Source organism: Marmota flaviventris, chromosome 1 (assembly GCF_047511675.1).
Source record: "Marmota flaviventris isolate mMarFla1 chromosome 1, mMarFla1.hap1, whole genome shotgun sequence".
NCBI classification, from domain to species: Eukaryota; Metazoa; Chordata; class Mammalia; order Rodentia; family Sciuridae; genus Marmota; species Marmota flaviventris.
In genome coordinates, this window is record NC_092498.1 from 135727486 (window position 1) to 135742213 (window position 14728).

Genomic DNA, 14728 nt, shown 5'->3' on the forward strand with positions numbered 1-14728 from the left:
TACTGCAGGATTTTGGAGTGGCTAAAGACCTTTGGGGACTGTGAGTATCACTTTATTCATCTACTTGGAACTGTGGAAGATATGTAGGTTGAAATTTTTCCCCGTCCTCTGTCCTTGGAGATCGAACCCAGGGTCTTCCACACGATAGTCCTGTGCTCTACCACTAAGCAGCATCCCCAGCCCTTTTTGTTTTTGATGAGGTCTTGCTAACTTGCCCAAGCTGGTCTCCAAGTTGTAATCCTCCTACCTCAGCATCCCCAGTAGCTGGAATTTACAGGGCTGTGCCACCATGCCCGGATGGGCTGGATCTTAACGTAGAATTATTTATCTAGTTAGATTAGTTGTGTAATAGCTCATTGGATTGTTTGAATTAGGCTTCTTACAAATTTATTTTCTTACAGATGTTCGACAAGGACTGATAGGAGTTGGCCTGATCAATGTAGAAGATCGCTCGGGAATTCTTACTCTTGATAAAGGTAGTATTGTTAACTTTGTATGTGCATGTAACGCTTAAATTAGTGAAGTCCATTTTGTCATATTTGTTTTTGTCAACAGAGAGGAAGCTTTTAGGTCAGTAGTTGTGTTCTTGTTTTTGTTTTTGCACCGTCTTTGGGTGCTGGGGATCAAACCCAGGGCCTCATGCATGCCAGGGAAGATTACTGTATCTCTGAGCCATATCCCCAGCCTTAGTCAATAGTTCTTAATCTATCATTATTGACCACTCTGTGTGCTTTTGGGTATTGTGGTTTATTCAAATGAAGTGAAAAGTCTCTTACGCCTACTGAGCAGTAGTTCTCAAACCTGACTGCAAATATGATCAACTGTTTAACTTTTAAGTAATACTGGCTCCAGGTGTGGAGCACAGATGGTGGTAGTTTTCCAAAGCTTACAAGTGTTCCAGACAAGGTTGAGATTCACTGGTTTTCATAGGACTTAGAACTTAGTTCTAAGTTTTTTTGTATATGTTTATGGTGATGAGGATTCAAGCCAGGGACACTTTACCACTGACCTGTATCCCTAGCCTTGTTATTTTAAGACAGGGTCTTGGGCTGGGGATGAGGCTCAAGTAGTAGCACACTCACCTAGCATGCGTGAGGCACTGGGTTCGATTCTCAGCACCACATAAGTATAAAATGAAGATATTATGTCCACCTAAAACTAAAAAATAAAAATAAGTTTTTTTTTTAAAGGCAGTTTCAAAAAAAAAAAAAAAAAAAGACAGGGTCCTACAAGTTGTCCATGCTGGCCTTGAACTTGCAGTCCACCTGCTTCAGCCTCCTAAGTAGCTTGGCTGACAAGCATGTGCCACTGCTCCCAACTTGAGTGAAGATTTAATGTTGATGAAACAGTTCTAAATTGTGTTCATAATTTTCCTTTAGCAAAGTTGAAAACGCCAAAAATCAATTTGCCAACATGTCCTGAATGTGCACTACAGTGCTAATGGCTAAAGGTAGAAATGGGCAAATTATAGCCCTATTGTAGGGACAGCATAAGAGTTGAAAGGGAAGACTTTGCAAAATAATGTGGAAGTTGAAGTTTGTCTCGAGGGATAAGAAGAATTTTAATTAACATTTGAATGCATGAAATTGTTCATATAATCTTGTTGCAGATTATAACAACATAGGAAAATTCTTAAATAGAATTCTGGGCATGGAGGTGCATCAGCAGAATGCATTGTTTCAGTATTTTGCGGACACACTTACTGCCGTTGTGCAAAATGCCAAAAAAAATGGAAGATATGATATGGGAATCCTAGGTAAGTGAGGAATTTTTAACATGTCACATGAATTCCTAATCAGTGTTCATTTTACATTTACATGTTGCTTTTTCTCATTTAAGATCTTGGTTCTGGAGATGAAAAGGTGAGGAAAAGTGATGTTAAGAAGTTTCTGACTCCAGGATATTCAACTTCTGGCCACGTAGAATTATACACAGTAAGTTTGAAAAGTGTGTTCATGTTCGTGTTCAATTGTGTGATGGGCATTTACAGAGCTAATTTAATTTAAATCCCGTGATTTCTTTTACAGATTAGTGTAGAGAGGGGAATGTCTTGGGAGGAAGCAACCAAGATTTGGGCGGAGCTGACAGGACCAGATGACGGCTTTTACTTGTCACTGCAAGTACGATGTCTCCTTTGGATCTTGGCTGCTCAAATACATGATGCTTTTTACTGCCAGCATCTGTCTCTTCCCTTTTTTTTGTACATTTATGGTTGTTTCTGTCTCTGTTGTGATGGTTTATTCTTGTGATTGTATGTTTATCCGTTTTACATGCTTTTTTACTTAATATATTTACAGGGTCACTACTACACTCAAGTTCATAATTTTAATTTATTCTTAGTAAATCAAATCTTTTTTAAAAATAATATAACAGTTTTCTTTAATCTTCTTAATGCTTCATGGGTTTTTTGTTGTTTTTTGGAGGTTTTTTTTGAGTGATTTAGAAGTGCTTGTGGGAATATTGCCTTGAGTTGCTGCCAGCTAGTCAGTTTTTCTCTGCCCCTATACTTAAGAGACATGTTTACCATAGACAAAGTCATAGGTTCACATTTTTTCCCTTGGCATCTTAAATGTGCTACTGTGTTCTTCTGGGATAAAAGGTTGTCCTCAAAGTTTCTGGTGCTCTGGTCTTTCTTTCTTTGTTTCTTTCTTTCTTCCTTCTTCTTTTTTATTTATTTATTTTAATTTATTTTTTTAAGTTGTAGGTGGACACAGTGCCTTTATTTTATTTATGTGGTGTTGAGGATTGAACCCCGGGCTTCACACATGCAAGACAAGCATTTTACCGATGAGCTCCAGCCCCAGCCCCTTTCTTTCATTTTTAATTTATTTCTTTTGCCTAAATGCTCAAAGAATGTTCTCTTTAAAATATAGTAATTTTGCCAGATGCAGTGGTGCATGCCTATAATCCCATCGACTTAGGAGGCTGAGGCAGGAGGATTGTGAGATCAAACCCAGCAATTTAGCAAGGTCCTAAGCAGCTCAGAGAGACCCTGTCTCTAATAAAATATAAAAAAGAGCTGGGGATGTGGGTTGGTGGTTAAGCAATCCTGGATTCAGTCCCTGGTAAATAAATAAATATAGTAGTTTCACTATATTGTCAGGAATGTTTTATGCTTTCAGTAGTTTCAAATCTTATTTCAGAAAATTTTATAAATTTTATTTTTTGAATGATTTCTCATATTCTACTTTTTTGGCTTTCTCCCGTATTGGGGCTTATATTATTGTTATTTATTTGTTTGTTTGTTTATGTGGACCTATATTATATAAATCTATTATTTTAATTATTTTGAAGGATACATTTCAGTAGCATTAATTATAGTCACAGTATTTTGCAACCCATCACCAACTTCTGTCCAAAAGTTTTAATTATCCCAAACTCAGACCATTAAGCCATAATGCCCCATTACGCCAGCTACCACTGTTCTACTTATTCTATGAATTTGTCTATTCTAGATACCTAATGTAAATTGAATCATACTATATTTGCTTTTTTATGTCTGACTTATTTCCCTTAGTCTAATGTCTTCCAGGTTTATTCATATTATGGCATGTGTTGGAGCCTCCTCATTCCTTTTTGAAAAGGATGGACAATATTCCATTGGTTGTAAATTCACATTTTGGAACTATTTATGGAGTGACAGCTGTAAAGACAGAGATCAACTGCAGTGGGGCTGGAGATGTAGCTCAGTGGTAGAGTGAGTGCTTAGCATATGCAAGGTCTTGGTTGGATGTCCAGTGCCAAAAATAAATAAGTGCATGAGGGAATCATATACGATGGTGTCATAAACAGCATAATTCCCTTAACCTTTCTGTAAAAGGCCCAATTGATAATAACTGTGTCAGGTTTTGAAAGCAATCTCTGGTCTATGTTATATATCCTTTCTTTTTTTTTTTTTTTTTTTTATTTCTTTTTCTCTCTTTCCTTCCTTTTTTGAACTGTACTTAAACTTAGGAGCCTCAGGGTAGAGTCCAATTTGCTGGTTCCTGATTTAAAGTAGAGCCCTCAAACCATCTGGCTTCTAGTTTGTAGTTTTGGAGTTTTGAGGTTTTTTTCCTTTTCTGTAAGATGTGGTCTTATTTTGTTGCTCAGGGTGACCTTGAACTCCTGGGCTCAAGTGATCCTCCTGCTGCAACCTCCTGAGTATCTGTATCTATAGACATATACCACCATGCCTGGCTTGCTTGCTTGTTAGTTTTGAGTGGTGCTGGGAGAATTTTTTTAATGGATGTGGATTCACGTGCATCTAAAAGAATTTAGAGCCAGGCGTGGTGGTGCACACCTGTAATACCAGCAAATGTCTTAAAATAAAAAGAAGTGGGGATGTAGTTCAGTGGTCAAGCCCCCTTAGATTCAATTCTCCATACAAAAAGAAAAAAAAATTTTTTGAGAAATCGTTATATACTTTGCCCACTTCCCTTTATGGTAATATTTTGCAAGACTGTAGTATCACAATTATGATGTTAACAATCAAATAGGATGTTAATAATTAACCTAGTTTAGGGGCTGGGGATATAGCTCATTTGGTAGAGTGCTTGCCTCCCATGCACAAGGTATGGGTTCAATTCCCAGCACCACTAAATAAATAACCCATTTTATTCAGGTTTTCCCCTAGATTGGATTTTGATTAATTAGTTTAAATAGGGTGCTGTTGTTTTTTTAATTGAAATTATTTTCAGAATTGGTTGAAAGTTCTGATTTTTAGCTCCCCTTGAGTAGAAGGATGTGGTAATTGGTTTCCCACATGGCATTCGGAGACTGGATCCCAAGGGCAATGGTTCTAGAGGGGCATCATTCCAGGAATGTGCAGCCATTTGTCTCTGAACCTCCACAGCATTAAGCAGACATGCGTTATGTGTATAATGTGTGCTATCCTTAAGCAGCAGTGGAAAGGGTCACCTTTATTTCCCTTATACCATGATGATTTATTTTGTAACTGTAACTAGTTAGCATGACACTTATAGGACATTGCATGTCCTCTAAGGGACAGTTAGTGTGTTTCACATCATCTGATGGAAACTTTAAAAGTGTAATTTTCCCTTTATTATTTTGTGACTTTACTATAATTATGTAAATTATAGTAAAAAAATTTTTTTTTAAACTTGAACAGGTAAAAGACAAAGCATCTTTAACGTCCACAAATTAGAGAGTGAAATACTGCCTTTTAACCATTGTAAGACGTGGCTTTTATCATAATATAAAATTAATAGCTCAGTGAGCACTGTTATTGAGCGCTGTTATATTGTGTGGAGGAGGTGGTAAAGCATTTGTGTTATAAAATTTTCCCTCCATTTCCATACTAGAGACTATTGCTTGGAGCTGGGCACAGTGGTGCATGCCTATAATCCCAGCAGCTCAGGAGGCTGAGATCGGAGGATCACTAGTTCAGAGCCAGCCTCAGCAAAAAGTGAGGCGCTAAATAACTCAGTGTAGACCCTGTCTCTAAGTAAAATACAAAATAGGGTTGGGGATGTGGCTCAGTGGTCGAGTACTCCTGGGTTCAATTCCCAGTACCCCCACCAAAAAAAAAAAGAGAGAATTGCTTGGAAGTTCTGTACCTTATTAAAGAAGAAATAATTCCTTTTCCTCAAATACCTCTTTTTTTTTTTGTTTAAATATTTATTTATTTATTTTAATTCTCGGTGGACACAACATCTTTGTTTGTATGTGGTGCTGAGGATCGAACCCGGGCCGCACGCATGCCAGGCGAGCGCGCTACCGCTTGAGCCACACCCCCAGCCCCTCAAATACCTCTTATAAGTCCAAATTTTTAAAAAATTAAAAATATTCAGCCAAGACTCAGTATGGTGCACACCTTTTAATCTGAGCTGTTTGGGAGACTACCCTGGGCAGTTTATTGAGACCTTTCTTCAAAATGAGAAGGGCTGGGGGCTACAGTTGTGGTTCAGTGGTAGTGTGCTCACCTAGCATGCTTGAGGCACTGGATTTGATCCTCAGCACCACATAAAAATAAAAGAAAGGTATTGTGTCCACCTACAACTAAAAATATATGTATTTTAAAAAATAAATGTGAAGGGCTGGGGTTACAGCCCAATGGTAGAGCATGTTCAATCCCTAGTACTGCAAAAAAAGTTTTGTTAAGAGAAAAAATTTTTAATATTTTTAGTTTTCGGTGGACACAACATCTTTGTTTGTATGTGGTGCTGAGGATTGAACCCGGGCCGCACGCATGCCAGGCGAGTGCGCTACCACTTGAACCACATCCCCAGCCCCCAAAAAAGTTTTAAAAATAATAAATTACACATATCTCTTAAAGCCAATATATTGGTTCATGCCTGTAGTCCCACTCAGGAGACTTGAGTCAGGAGAATCATTTGAACCAAGGCCAGCCTGAGCAACATAGACCCCAAATCTCCAAAATAATAAAGGTCAAAAATATAGACTTAATTTCCATGTTTCCTTAGAGTTTCCTTTTCTGCATACTTAGTCACTCTTAATTTGCTCAGCATTTTGGCTTTCTGCTGTCATAGCCTTGCTGTTCACAGAAAGCTTATATAGGACATCATGCTTTGTCTCATTTCAACTCACAACCACCCTGGGATACAGGGAAAGGAAGGGCGCGTTGATGGAGAGCCCAAAGACAGAGGGCCAGGCTCTCTGGAGGGCATTTTGGAGGAGGTTGAATTTTTTTGCAACTGAAAGAGCTTTCTCTAGCAGTTTTTATGAAAATTTTAAAATATAAAGCAGAGAAGAAAAAGTTTTCCTGAGGTACCCTAATGTATACCACCTAGATTACAAATAATAGTCTAGTAGTTGTGTTATATGTATTTTTTTCCTCTCAGACTGCTTGACTGTACAGAGAATAGAAGAAGCAAAATTGTCTGTATTGGACATTCATACTTTAAAAGCTTATTTCTAACATTTTTCTAAAGAATACCATGGCCCTCAACCTGTGTTTTTAGCCAGATTTATGTTGCTGCCTCTCTGGTATGGCCTTGTTAAAGTCTAAACATTACTGTTTCTTTCCTCTCTCCCTCCTTCCCTCCCTCCCTTCCTTCTTTCCTTCCATTTTTGGTAACCCAGGGACGCATTCCCCCTGCCTCAGCCACCCTAGTCCCTTGAATCATGTGTTATGGTCCTTTCTCAACATTTCATAATCTTTTTTTGAGAGGCAGGGAGGTACTGAGGAGTTTGAACCTAGGATGTTCTACCACTGAGCTATACCCCAGGATGCCACCACTGCCCCCCTACCCCTCCACTTTGAGACAGGGACTCCTAAGTTCATGGCTGCTAAGGCTGGCCATGAATTTAGGATCCTTCTGATTCAGCCTCCCAGTTGCTGGTATTACAGGAGTGTATCACCATGCCTGTCTTGGTATTTTAATCTTTTCAATGATTATATTTGAAGATATGATGTAACAAAAATGTGTTTTAAAATCTATAGTATCAAATTTTCATATTTTCTCATTTTTTTTTTCTTTTAATAGATAAGGAACAACAAGAAAACTGCAATCTTAGTTAAAGAAGTAAACCCTAAAAAGAAACTCTTCTTGGTTTATCGACCAAATACTGGGAAACAGCTCAAATTAGAAATTTATGCTGATCTAAAAAAGAAATATAAGAAGGTATTTTCTTATTTGTGTATATTGCACTGCGTATTTAATACTTGTTTTATGATATGTTAAAATTATGTCAATAATAACTTCTAGACATAAAATTGTCAATTTTTATTTGGCTACTTTTTTTTGTTATTGTTGTAGATGAACATGATACCTTTATTTGTTTATTTTTTTTATATGGTGCTGAGGATCGAACTCAGTGTCTCACACATGCTAGACCAGTGCTCTATCACTGAGCCACAACCCTAGCCCATTATTTGTTTACTGTTTAAAGGACAAGTTTCAGAAAAATATTGTTTTGTTACACTAATATCCCAGTCTTAATGTTTTATTGACCATTGAGCACTTAATGATGATGATTTTAAACACTGTATATTATCAGTAAAGGTCACTTCAGTGCTGAGGACAGGAGTTAGAATTTTCTTTTAAAAAAGTGAAGATGTGTGAGATTGAAATTTCTTAGTACCAACTCTTGGTTTTTTTGTGAGTGGTATTTTTTGTATCTCGCAATGATTTCTAGAAAATACAAATAACTTGTTTGTTTTAAGTAATATTATGATTAGTTTTTGGTTTTTTAGTATTCTCTTAAATTATTATTCCTAGCCATTCTCATTTGAAATTCATTATTAACTCTTATAATCACAAAACATTTTGAGTGGTGTTCAAATTCAGCTAATAACAATGGTTAGGTTTTCTGTATAGAAATAATTTTAAGTTGGCCTGCCTTTGAAGTTAAAGGCTGGATTAGACAATCAAAGCAATACTGTTTAAATGGAATTTTTGTTTTATTTTTATAGGTAGTCTCAGATGATGCCCTGGTGCACTGGTTAGATCAGTATAATTCATCTGCAGATACTTGTACTCATGCTTACTGGTTAGTATTTTCATGTTTCTCACCATTTTTTTTTAAAGAGCAGTCAAGATTTAAACACACTTTATCTTTTATGAGTAAATGAACAAGCTAGCTGTTATTAGGCTTGGTTGATTTCATCAGGAATTCTTCCTGGGCATTTGTGGACCAGATGCTGTCCAGGTATCCCCTGACTCTTCCTTGATGCTTTATTATTTCCACCCAGCTGTTATCTAGCAGTATGGTCTTAACTGTCATCCTTGGTGTTATAACTTGCTTTTTCTTCTCAGTTTCTTATTTTCTCCCTCCCTATATATCTTCTTTCCCTTCTTTATTTTTATTTATTTTCAAGTTTTTCAGTTTAGATGGACACAATACCTTTATTTTGTTTATTTTTATGTGGTTCTGAGGATCAAACCCAGTACTTCACACATGCGAGGCAAGTGCTCTACTGCTGAGCCACAACCCCAGCCCTGTTTTTATTTATTTTAAAGCTTTACTGTGTCCAGCTCCAAGGAACTTCTAAGAAACTGGGAGATGCCCAAAGTAGCTGCATAACACAAGTAAACTTGATGTTCTTTCCTGGAGCTAATCCCTCTGGGCTCCCCAGCTCACCCCTTTCTGTGTTCATTTCAGGGTCTATTACAGTATTTCAGTATTCTGCAGTGTTTTATCATACATTCAGTACTACTTTTATACTGCCTGTTCCATTCTCTGAAAAGGGTTGTAGAATAGAAGTGAATTTGAGCTCAGAGTTTGTTGATTTTATGTTAGTATGGGAATTGAAGCCAGGCATGCTTTACAACTGTCCTATATCTCCAACCCTTTTAAATTTTGAGACAGGATCTCACTAACTTGCCAAGACTGACCTCAAACTTGAAATTCTTCTGCCTCTGCCTCTTGTTGTGTTGCTTGAATTATAGGCATGCACCAATGTGCTAAGCTTATTTTGATTTTTTATTCATACAGGTAGATAAATTTTCTTCAATGGGAGCAGTGTTTTTGTTTTCATTTTGAGATAATTAAGGCAACATAAAATATTTTTAGAAGTTAACCTCTAAGCCATGTTTGGTGGTGCATGCCTGTAATCCTGACACTTGGGAGGCCGAGGCAGGAAGATCACAAGTTCAAGGCCATCCAGGACAGTTTATTAGGACTCTGAGCAACTTAGGGAGACCCTGTCTCAAATAATTTAAAATGGGGGGATATACCTTAATAGTAAAGTGTCCCTGGGTTCTGTGCCCATTATTAGGGGGAAAATTTTTGTTTTAAGTTAGCCTGCAAAAGTTGTCTAAAACATTTGCTTTGTGTGATAAGCAAAAAAAAAAAACGTACCCATATGATACATATACACAGTTATATACATACTCGTTGTATTAAATTCATCTTGATTTGATCCTGACCAGAAAGATTTCTGTTGATAATAACTTTGACCATAAGATATTGGTATGTATTACTTTTTTCTCCATGTAGTCTCTTTTTGTTTGTTTACTGAGGCCTTTTCCATTAATTGGATTTAGACTGGTATATTGGCAATTTAATAATGTAGAAATGACTGGCTTCAGAAAACAGCATTACTACAGTAGATATAAAAGTGGTTAAAATGCTTACTAACACAGTAAGTCAGCCCTTTTACACCTAGGCAGCCCCACAAACAGCTGTAGTCTTGGAATAATTTGGAAGGATAATCCAGTATGCCAAAGATTATTATGTATAAAAAACTAAAGGCAAATAATGCGCCGTGGTTTCCATTTGAAATTTGGATAGGCTTTGTAAACCCTTTTATGAATATGTGTGTTTGTATGTACATAACCATCCCCCATCTTTTCTAGGCGTGGCAATTGCAAAAAAGCAAGTTTGGGATTAGTTTGTGAAATAGGTCTTCGCTGCCGCACATATTATGTATTATGTGGTTCAGTGCTGAGTGTGTGGACAAAAGTTGAAGGTGTTCTCGCATCTGTCAGTGGCACAAATGTGAAAATGCAAATAGTTCGGCTAAGAACAGAAGATGGACAACGGATTGTAGGTGAGCCTAATTTTCATTTTGGTTCTGAGTTGTAGGTAGAAAGTAGATCCTGCCTTGTTCTTGTTTTTCTTCTAACAGATTTATTCCAGATGGATCTAAAATGTGTTCCAGCAGTGGGTGCAGAACTTGCAGGTCTTTGAACAGACATTGCAATCTGGCTATAGTTCTCATTTGATGGTCCCTATGGTGCTTCTTACAGCTCGTCTTGGTCCACTGCCTGCTGCTGCTGCTCTTTGGGTGGGCTGCTTGTGGTAAAGACAGCCCAGGCTCTTACCTAGGGCTCTGCGTTGAGCTAGGTTGAGGCTACTGAACTCAAAGCCACTGGCCACAGAGGATGTTCCAAATACTGCAGGAAGCAAGAACAGACCAGAGTGGCAGCCCATCATTTGCTCAACTACAGCTGTCCCATCAGGTGGACCAATTATTGCTCTTTGTTTCAGTGTCCCAGCAAGTGGACCAGTTATTGTTCTTCAGTTTATAGCCATTGCTTTTTGTACAGTGGGTTAAAGATTGATAGCCCATGTGCCAAAGACATTCCATAAACTTGACACCACCACCCCCCTGCCAAGCCTTCAAGTTTACTTTTAGCTTTTGTACTGATTGAACCCAGGAGCATTTCACACTGAGCTACATCCCAAATCCTTTATAATTAAAAAAAAAATTTTTTTTAGTTGTAGATTGAAACAATACCTTTATTTTATTTCATCATTTTTATGTGGGGCTGAGGATTGAACCCAGTGCCTCACATATGCCAGGTGCTCTCCCACTGAGCCACAACCTCAGCCCTCCTTTGTAATTTTTTTAAAATTTCAAGATAAGGTATTGTAAAGTTGATGTAGGCCTCACTAAATTGCTGAGGCTGGCCTCAAACTTGTGATCCCCCTGCCTCAGTCTCCTGAGTCACTGAAATTACAGGTGAGCTTCAGTGTAACCAGCTGTATTTTTGGTTGCAACAGATTTTCACGAATTAGTTGCCAGTATTTAAAAACTCAAGAGGTTTCATATAAAAGCCTGAATTTCCACCTGTTTCTCAAAAAAATTTTATGTGGAACATTGAGTTCACATTCCCATATGACAGATTTTGAAGTTCCCATAACCAGGACCTATGATTTCCAGTTGTCCTTTCAAAGTTACCTGCTTGGAAGAGCATTTGAGTTTGTAACTCTTGTTTTATGTCATTTTGTGTATTAGTACCTGTCAAAGAAGATTTCTGCGTATTTTTGCAGAGCCAGAATGATGGTGGGCAGAGAAATGCTATACTTTGCTCTTCTGATCTTTCATTAAGAAGATGGTGTTAGGTGGACGCAGTGGCACACACCTGCAATCTCAGCGGCTCAGGGGGCTAAGGCAGGAGGACTGTGGGTTCAAAGCTAGCCTCAGGCCTCAGCAACTTAGTGAGGCCCTAAGCAACTCAGCCAGATCCTGCTTAAATATAAATAAAGGGCTAGGGATGTGGCTCAGTGGTTAAGTACCCGAGTTTAATCCCTTGTACCAAAAAGAAGAGAAAAAAAGATGGTGTTAACTAGACACATGTGCTTGAAGTGCTTGTGGGAAACACTGTTGAAGAATCAGGTTACATCTTAATGGACCATTGCAGTTTTTAGGTACTTGTTTAAATTTTTGGCAAAATTATTGTTTATTCCTCATTTTAAATATGCTGTGAAGATATAAAATACAGTATGGTGTCTACTTGAGCAATATTTAAAATTGTTGTTGTTAATTGCAGGTTTGATCATTCCAGCAAATTGTGTATCTCCTCTTATAAATCTCCTATCAACTTCAGACCAGTCTCAACAGCTTGCAGTCCAACAAAAACAGTTATGGCAGCAGCATCACCCGCAGAGCATTGCCAACTTGAGCAACGCATAAAGAAAAGTTAGGTTTCAAAACGGATGTATCTGAAATGCTGTGGGAGCATATCATTTGCATAAAAATCAGGGACAGTTTCCAAAGAATTATATATTTTTTTCAGTTGTGCTCTCTGTAGTTAATTTTTGGGGGAATAAGGACAACCTGGAATAGATAAGAAAACTGAAAATCAGCAGTGCCATTGGTGGTACATGTGTCTTTCCTTTTGCTTCTTTTGGGACTTCTGTATGCTTTTACTTTGGGTGAGCAGAGGAGGATGTGTGTGCACGTATGTTCTGTGTGTGTGTGTATGTGTGAGAGAGTGAGTCTGTTTGTGGATTTGTTAAAGGCTACAAACCACAATCAATTTAAAATGCTTGGAACTTCCCAAACTGGCTTTATTTTCTGTTACACAGTGCTCAGGGTTAACACAGTACATCCATGTCATTGCTGTGGGAATTATCCCCAGATGCATGTGTTTCAAGTCTGTAATTATAGAAAATATATATTGGTTTCTTTTTCCAACTTAAACAATAGGTTTACTAAAGCATGAAATGAAAGGTTGCATTATCATGCATTCGGGTTCTTCTGTAGTTTTGTTTTGACCGTGCATGTCTTTGAAAGCATGCGTAAACAAGATTAACACAGGAGTCAAGTATCAGAGAGAAACATTTTTAGGTGTACAGCATTGGTCATTGCATTTTTATAGTGTTTATACCTGGGTATTGCTTCTAACCCTGCAAACCCCCCTCCCCCATCTCCTCTTGCCCCAGGTTTCTTGTCAAGATAATGAGTACATACCTTTTTTGTGATAAAACTCTGAAAAGTTAATTTTAATGTATTAATAGTATTCCTAATGTGTGCTGCAAAAAATGGCTATAAGCCCCTTTTTCTTAAAGTTACATTTTCCTTAAGGACAGTTTTAGGAAGAAATACAATTGGCTTCCATCTGGCAAACAATCTTTTTTTTCTTTTTTTTTTTTTTTTCCATTATCTGAATTTACTTTGTCATTCATGAACAGGAAACCATACTTGAGTTGTGAACTAGACAATGAGGAAACACTTGAGGCTTCTGCTGTATGTGTTTTTTGTTGTTGTTGATGTTGTTGTCGTTGTTACCCAGTAACTTGAATATGTTTAACATGTTGTAAGACATTGTAGAGTTTATTTCAAGCTGTTAAAAATGGTAATGTACAAATGTGAATAGACACTTATCTATAACATGGGTAAGTTTTGTTTCGCCTATAATAGATGTTTATAAAAACAAGTGAGGGGACAGTTGGTCTTTTTGTTTCTCCCCCCGCCCCTCCTTTTTTTGCTTGCACAGGTTGCACTATTGAAAAATTGAGATTGTATAAACCTGGTCAAAAGCTGCAAGATACCAATATCTTGTAGATGTTAAATAAAAAAGTTATTATTACTAATGAAGTGGACTCTTGTTTAGGCCCTCACTGGGGACTTTTAGAAATAGTCTGATGGGGCTCTGTAGAAGTTGGTATGGCCTCAGCATTCCAGGTAGCTTTAGAGTCTGTATAAAATTTGCTTAAATTTGAGGTATTGTTGAGGAAAGGGTAACATGACAATACTTTCGAAAACTGAATTGTTCCTATTGTACTTTTTTAAATTTTCCAGAGAATTGAGTGAGATGTGTGTTAAGTGATAGAACCTGATGAAAAGTTTAGGGCTTTCATCTTCTGTTTCTTTCAACCTGAGTTTGGTTATGTTTACCCAATAAGTTTTCTTTGGATTTATTTATTCTTAGTGCCTAAAGAACAAATTGAGAGTCACTCTTCTTGTTGTGTACACTTTGCCCAGTAGACTCTCATCCTCAGTCTAGTCCATGTGTCTCAGGCAGTGACCCATATACATACCCACCAGTGTCCCTGTCAGAGCCACTAGGTCCAGCTGACAGCCATGAGCAGAGTTGTGTCCACCTTCAGGAGAACCTCCAAGTTAGTGCTTCTGTTTTTCAGCTGGTGGTAAGGTGGATGTGCACTGGGGAAGGGAGGCATATCTAATTTGCTCCCTCCCATGAGATAAAATGTTGGGGTCAGGAAAAGTACTATGAGATTGTTTGACTCTTCCCCTTTCTCGGTGTGAGGGCATCTGTTTTAGCAGGTCCTGGCTTTTTATGGTGTTTTCAGAACAGCATCAGCAGAAAGATTCTTCGGCTGATTGTTAAGTGATACTTCCCTCACTCTACCCCAGGTCATGCTGTCATGTTTGTTCTTAGAGTAGTCACCCTGATACAGAAGGGCCTATGTAGGTTCTGTTCTTTGTAGAACCTCCTTTTTGTTGTTTATTTTAAAAATAAGATCCAGAAACAAGGCATCTGAAAGATTTCCAAAAGGTGACCAGTGTGGATGGATGGGAGCTGGGGTGCCACATGCCCACATCTGTTGTACATGTATAGCACCGAGGGCT

General features: G+C 37.9%; 1 protein-coding gene across 5 annotated transcripts in view; it reads left to right on the forward strand.

The window, feature by feature from the left end:
• The window catches only part of Sbno1 (strawberry notch homolog 1), a 57564-nt gene extending 43836 nt beyond the window's left edge, over positions 1 to 13728 (forward strand). For all 5 annotated transcript variants that reach the window (XM_071616169.1, XM_071616178.1, XM_027921331.3 and 2 more), the window contains 8 exons: positions 402 to 476; positions 1610 to 1756; positions 1840 to 1934; positions 2028 to 2120; positions 7449 to 7586; positions 8378 to 8454; positions 10263 to 10456; positions 12183 to 13728. In XM_071616169.1, the coding sequence (XP_071472270.1) occupies positions 402 to 476; positions 1610 to 1756; positions 1840 to 1934; positions 2028 to 2120; positions 7449 to 7586; positions 8378 to 8454; positions 10263 to 10456; positions 12183 to 12325 (962 nt within the window). In that variant the 3' untranslated portion in view covers positions 12326 to 13728. The remainder of the gene's footprint in view (positions 1 to 401; positions 477 to 1609; positions 1757 to 1839; positions 1935 to 2027; positions 2121 to 7448; positions 7587 to 8377; positions 8455 to 10262; positions 10457 to 12182) is intronic.
• Positions 13729 to 14728: the final 1000 nt, after the last annotated feature.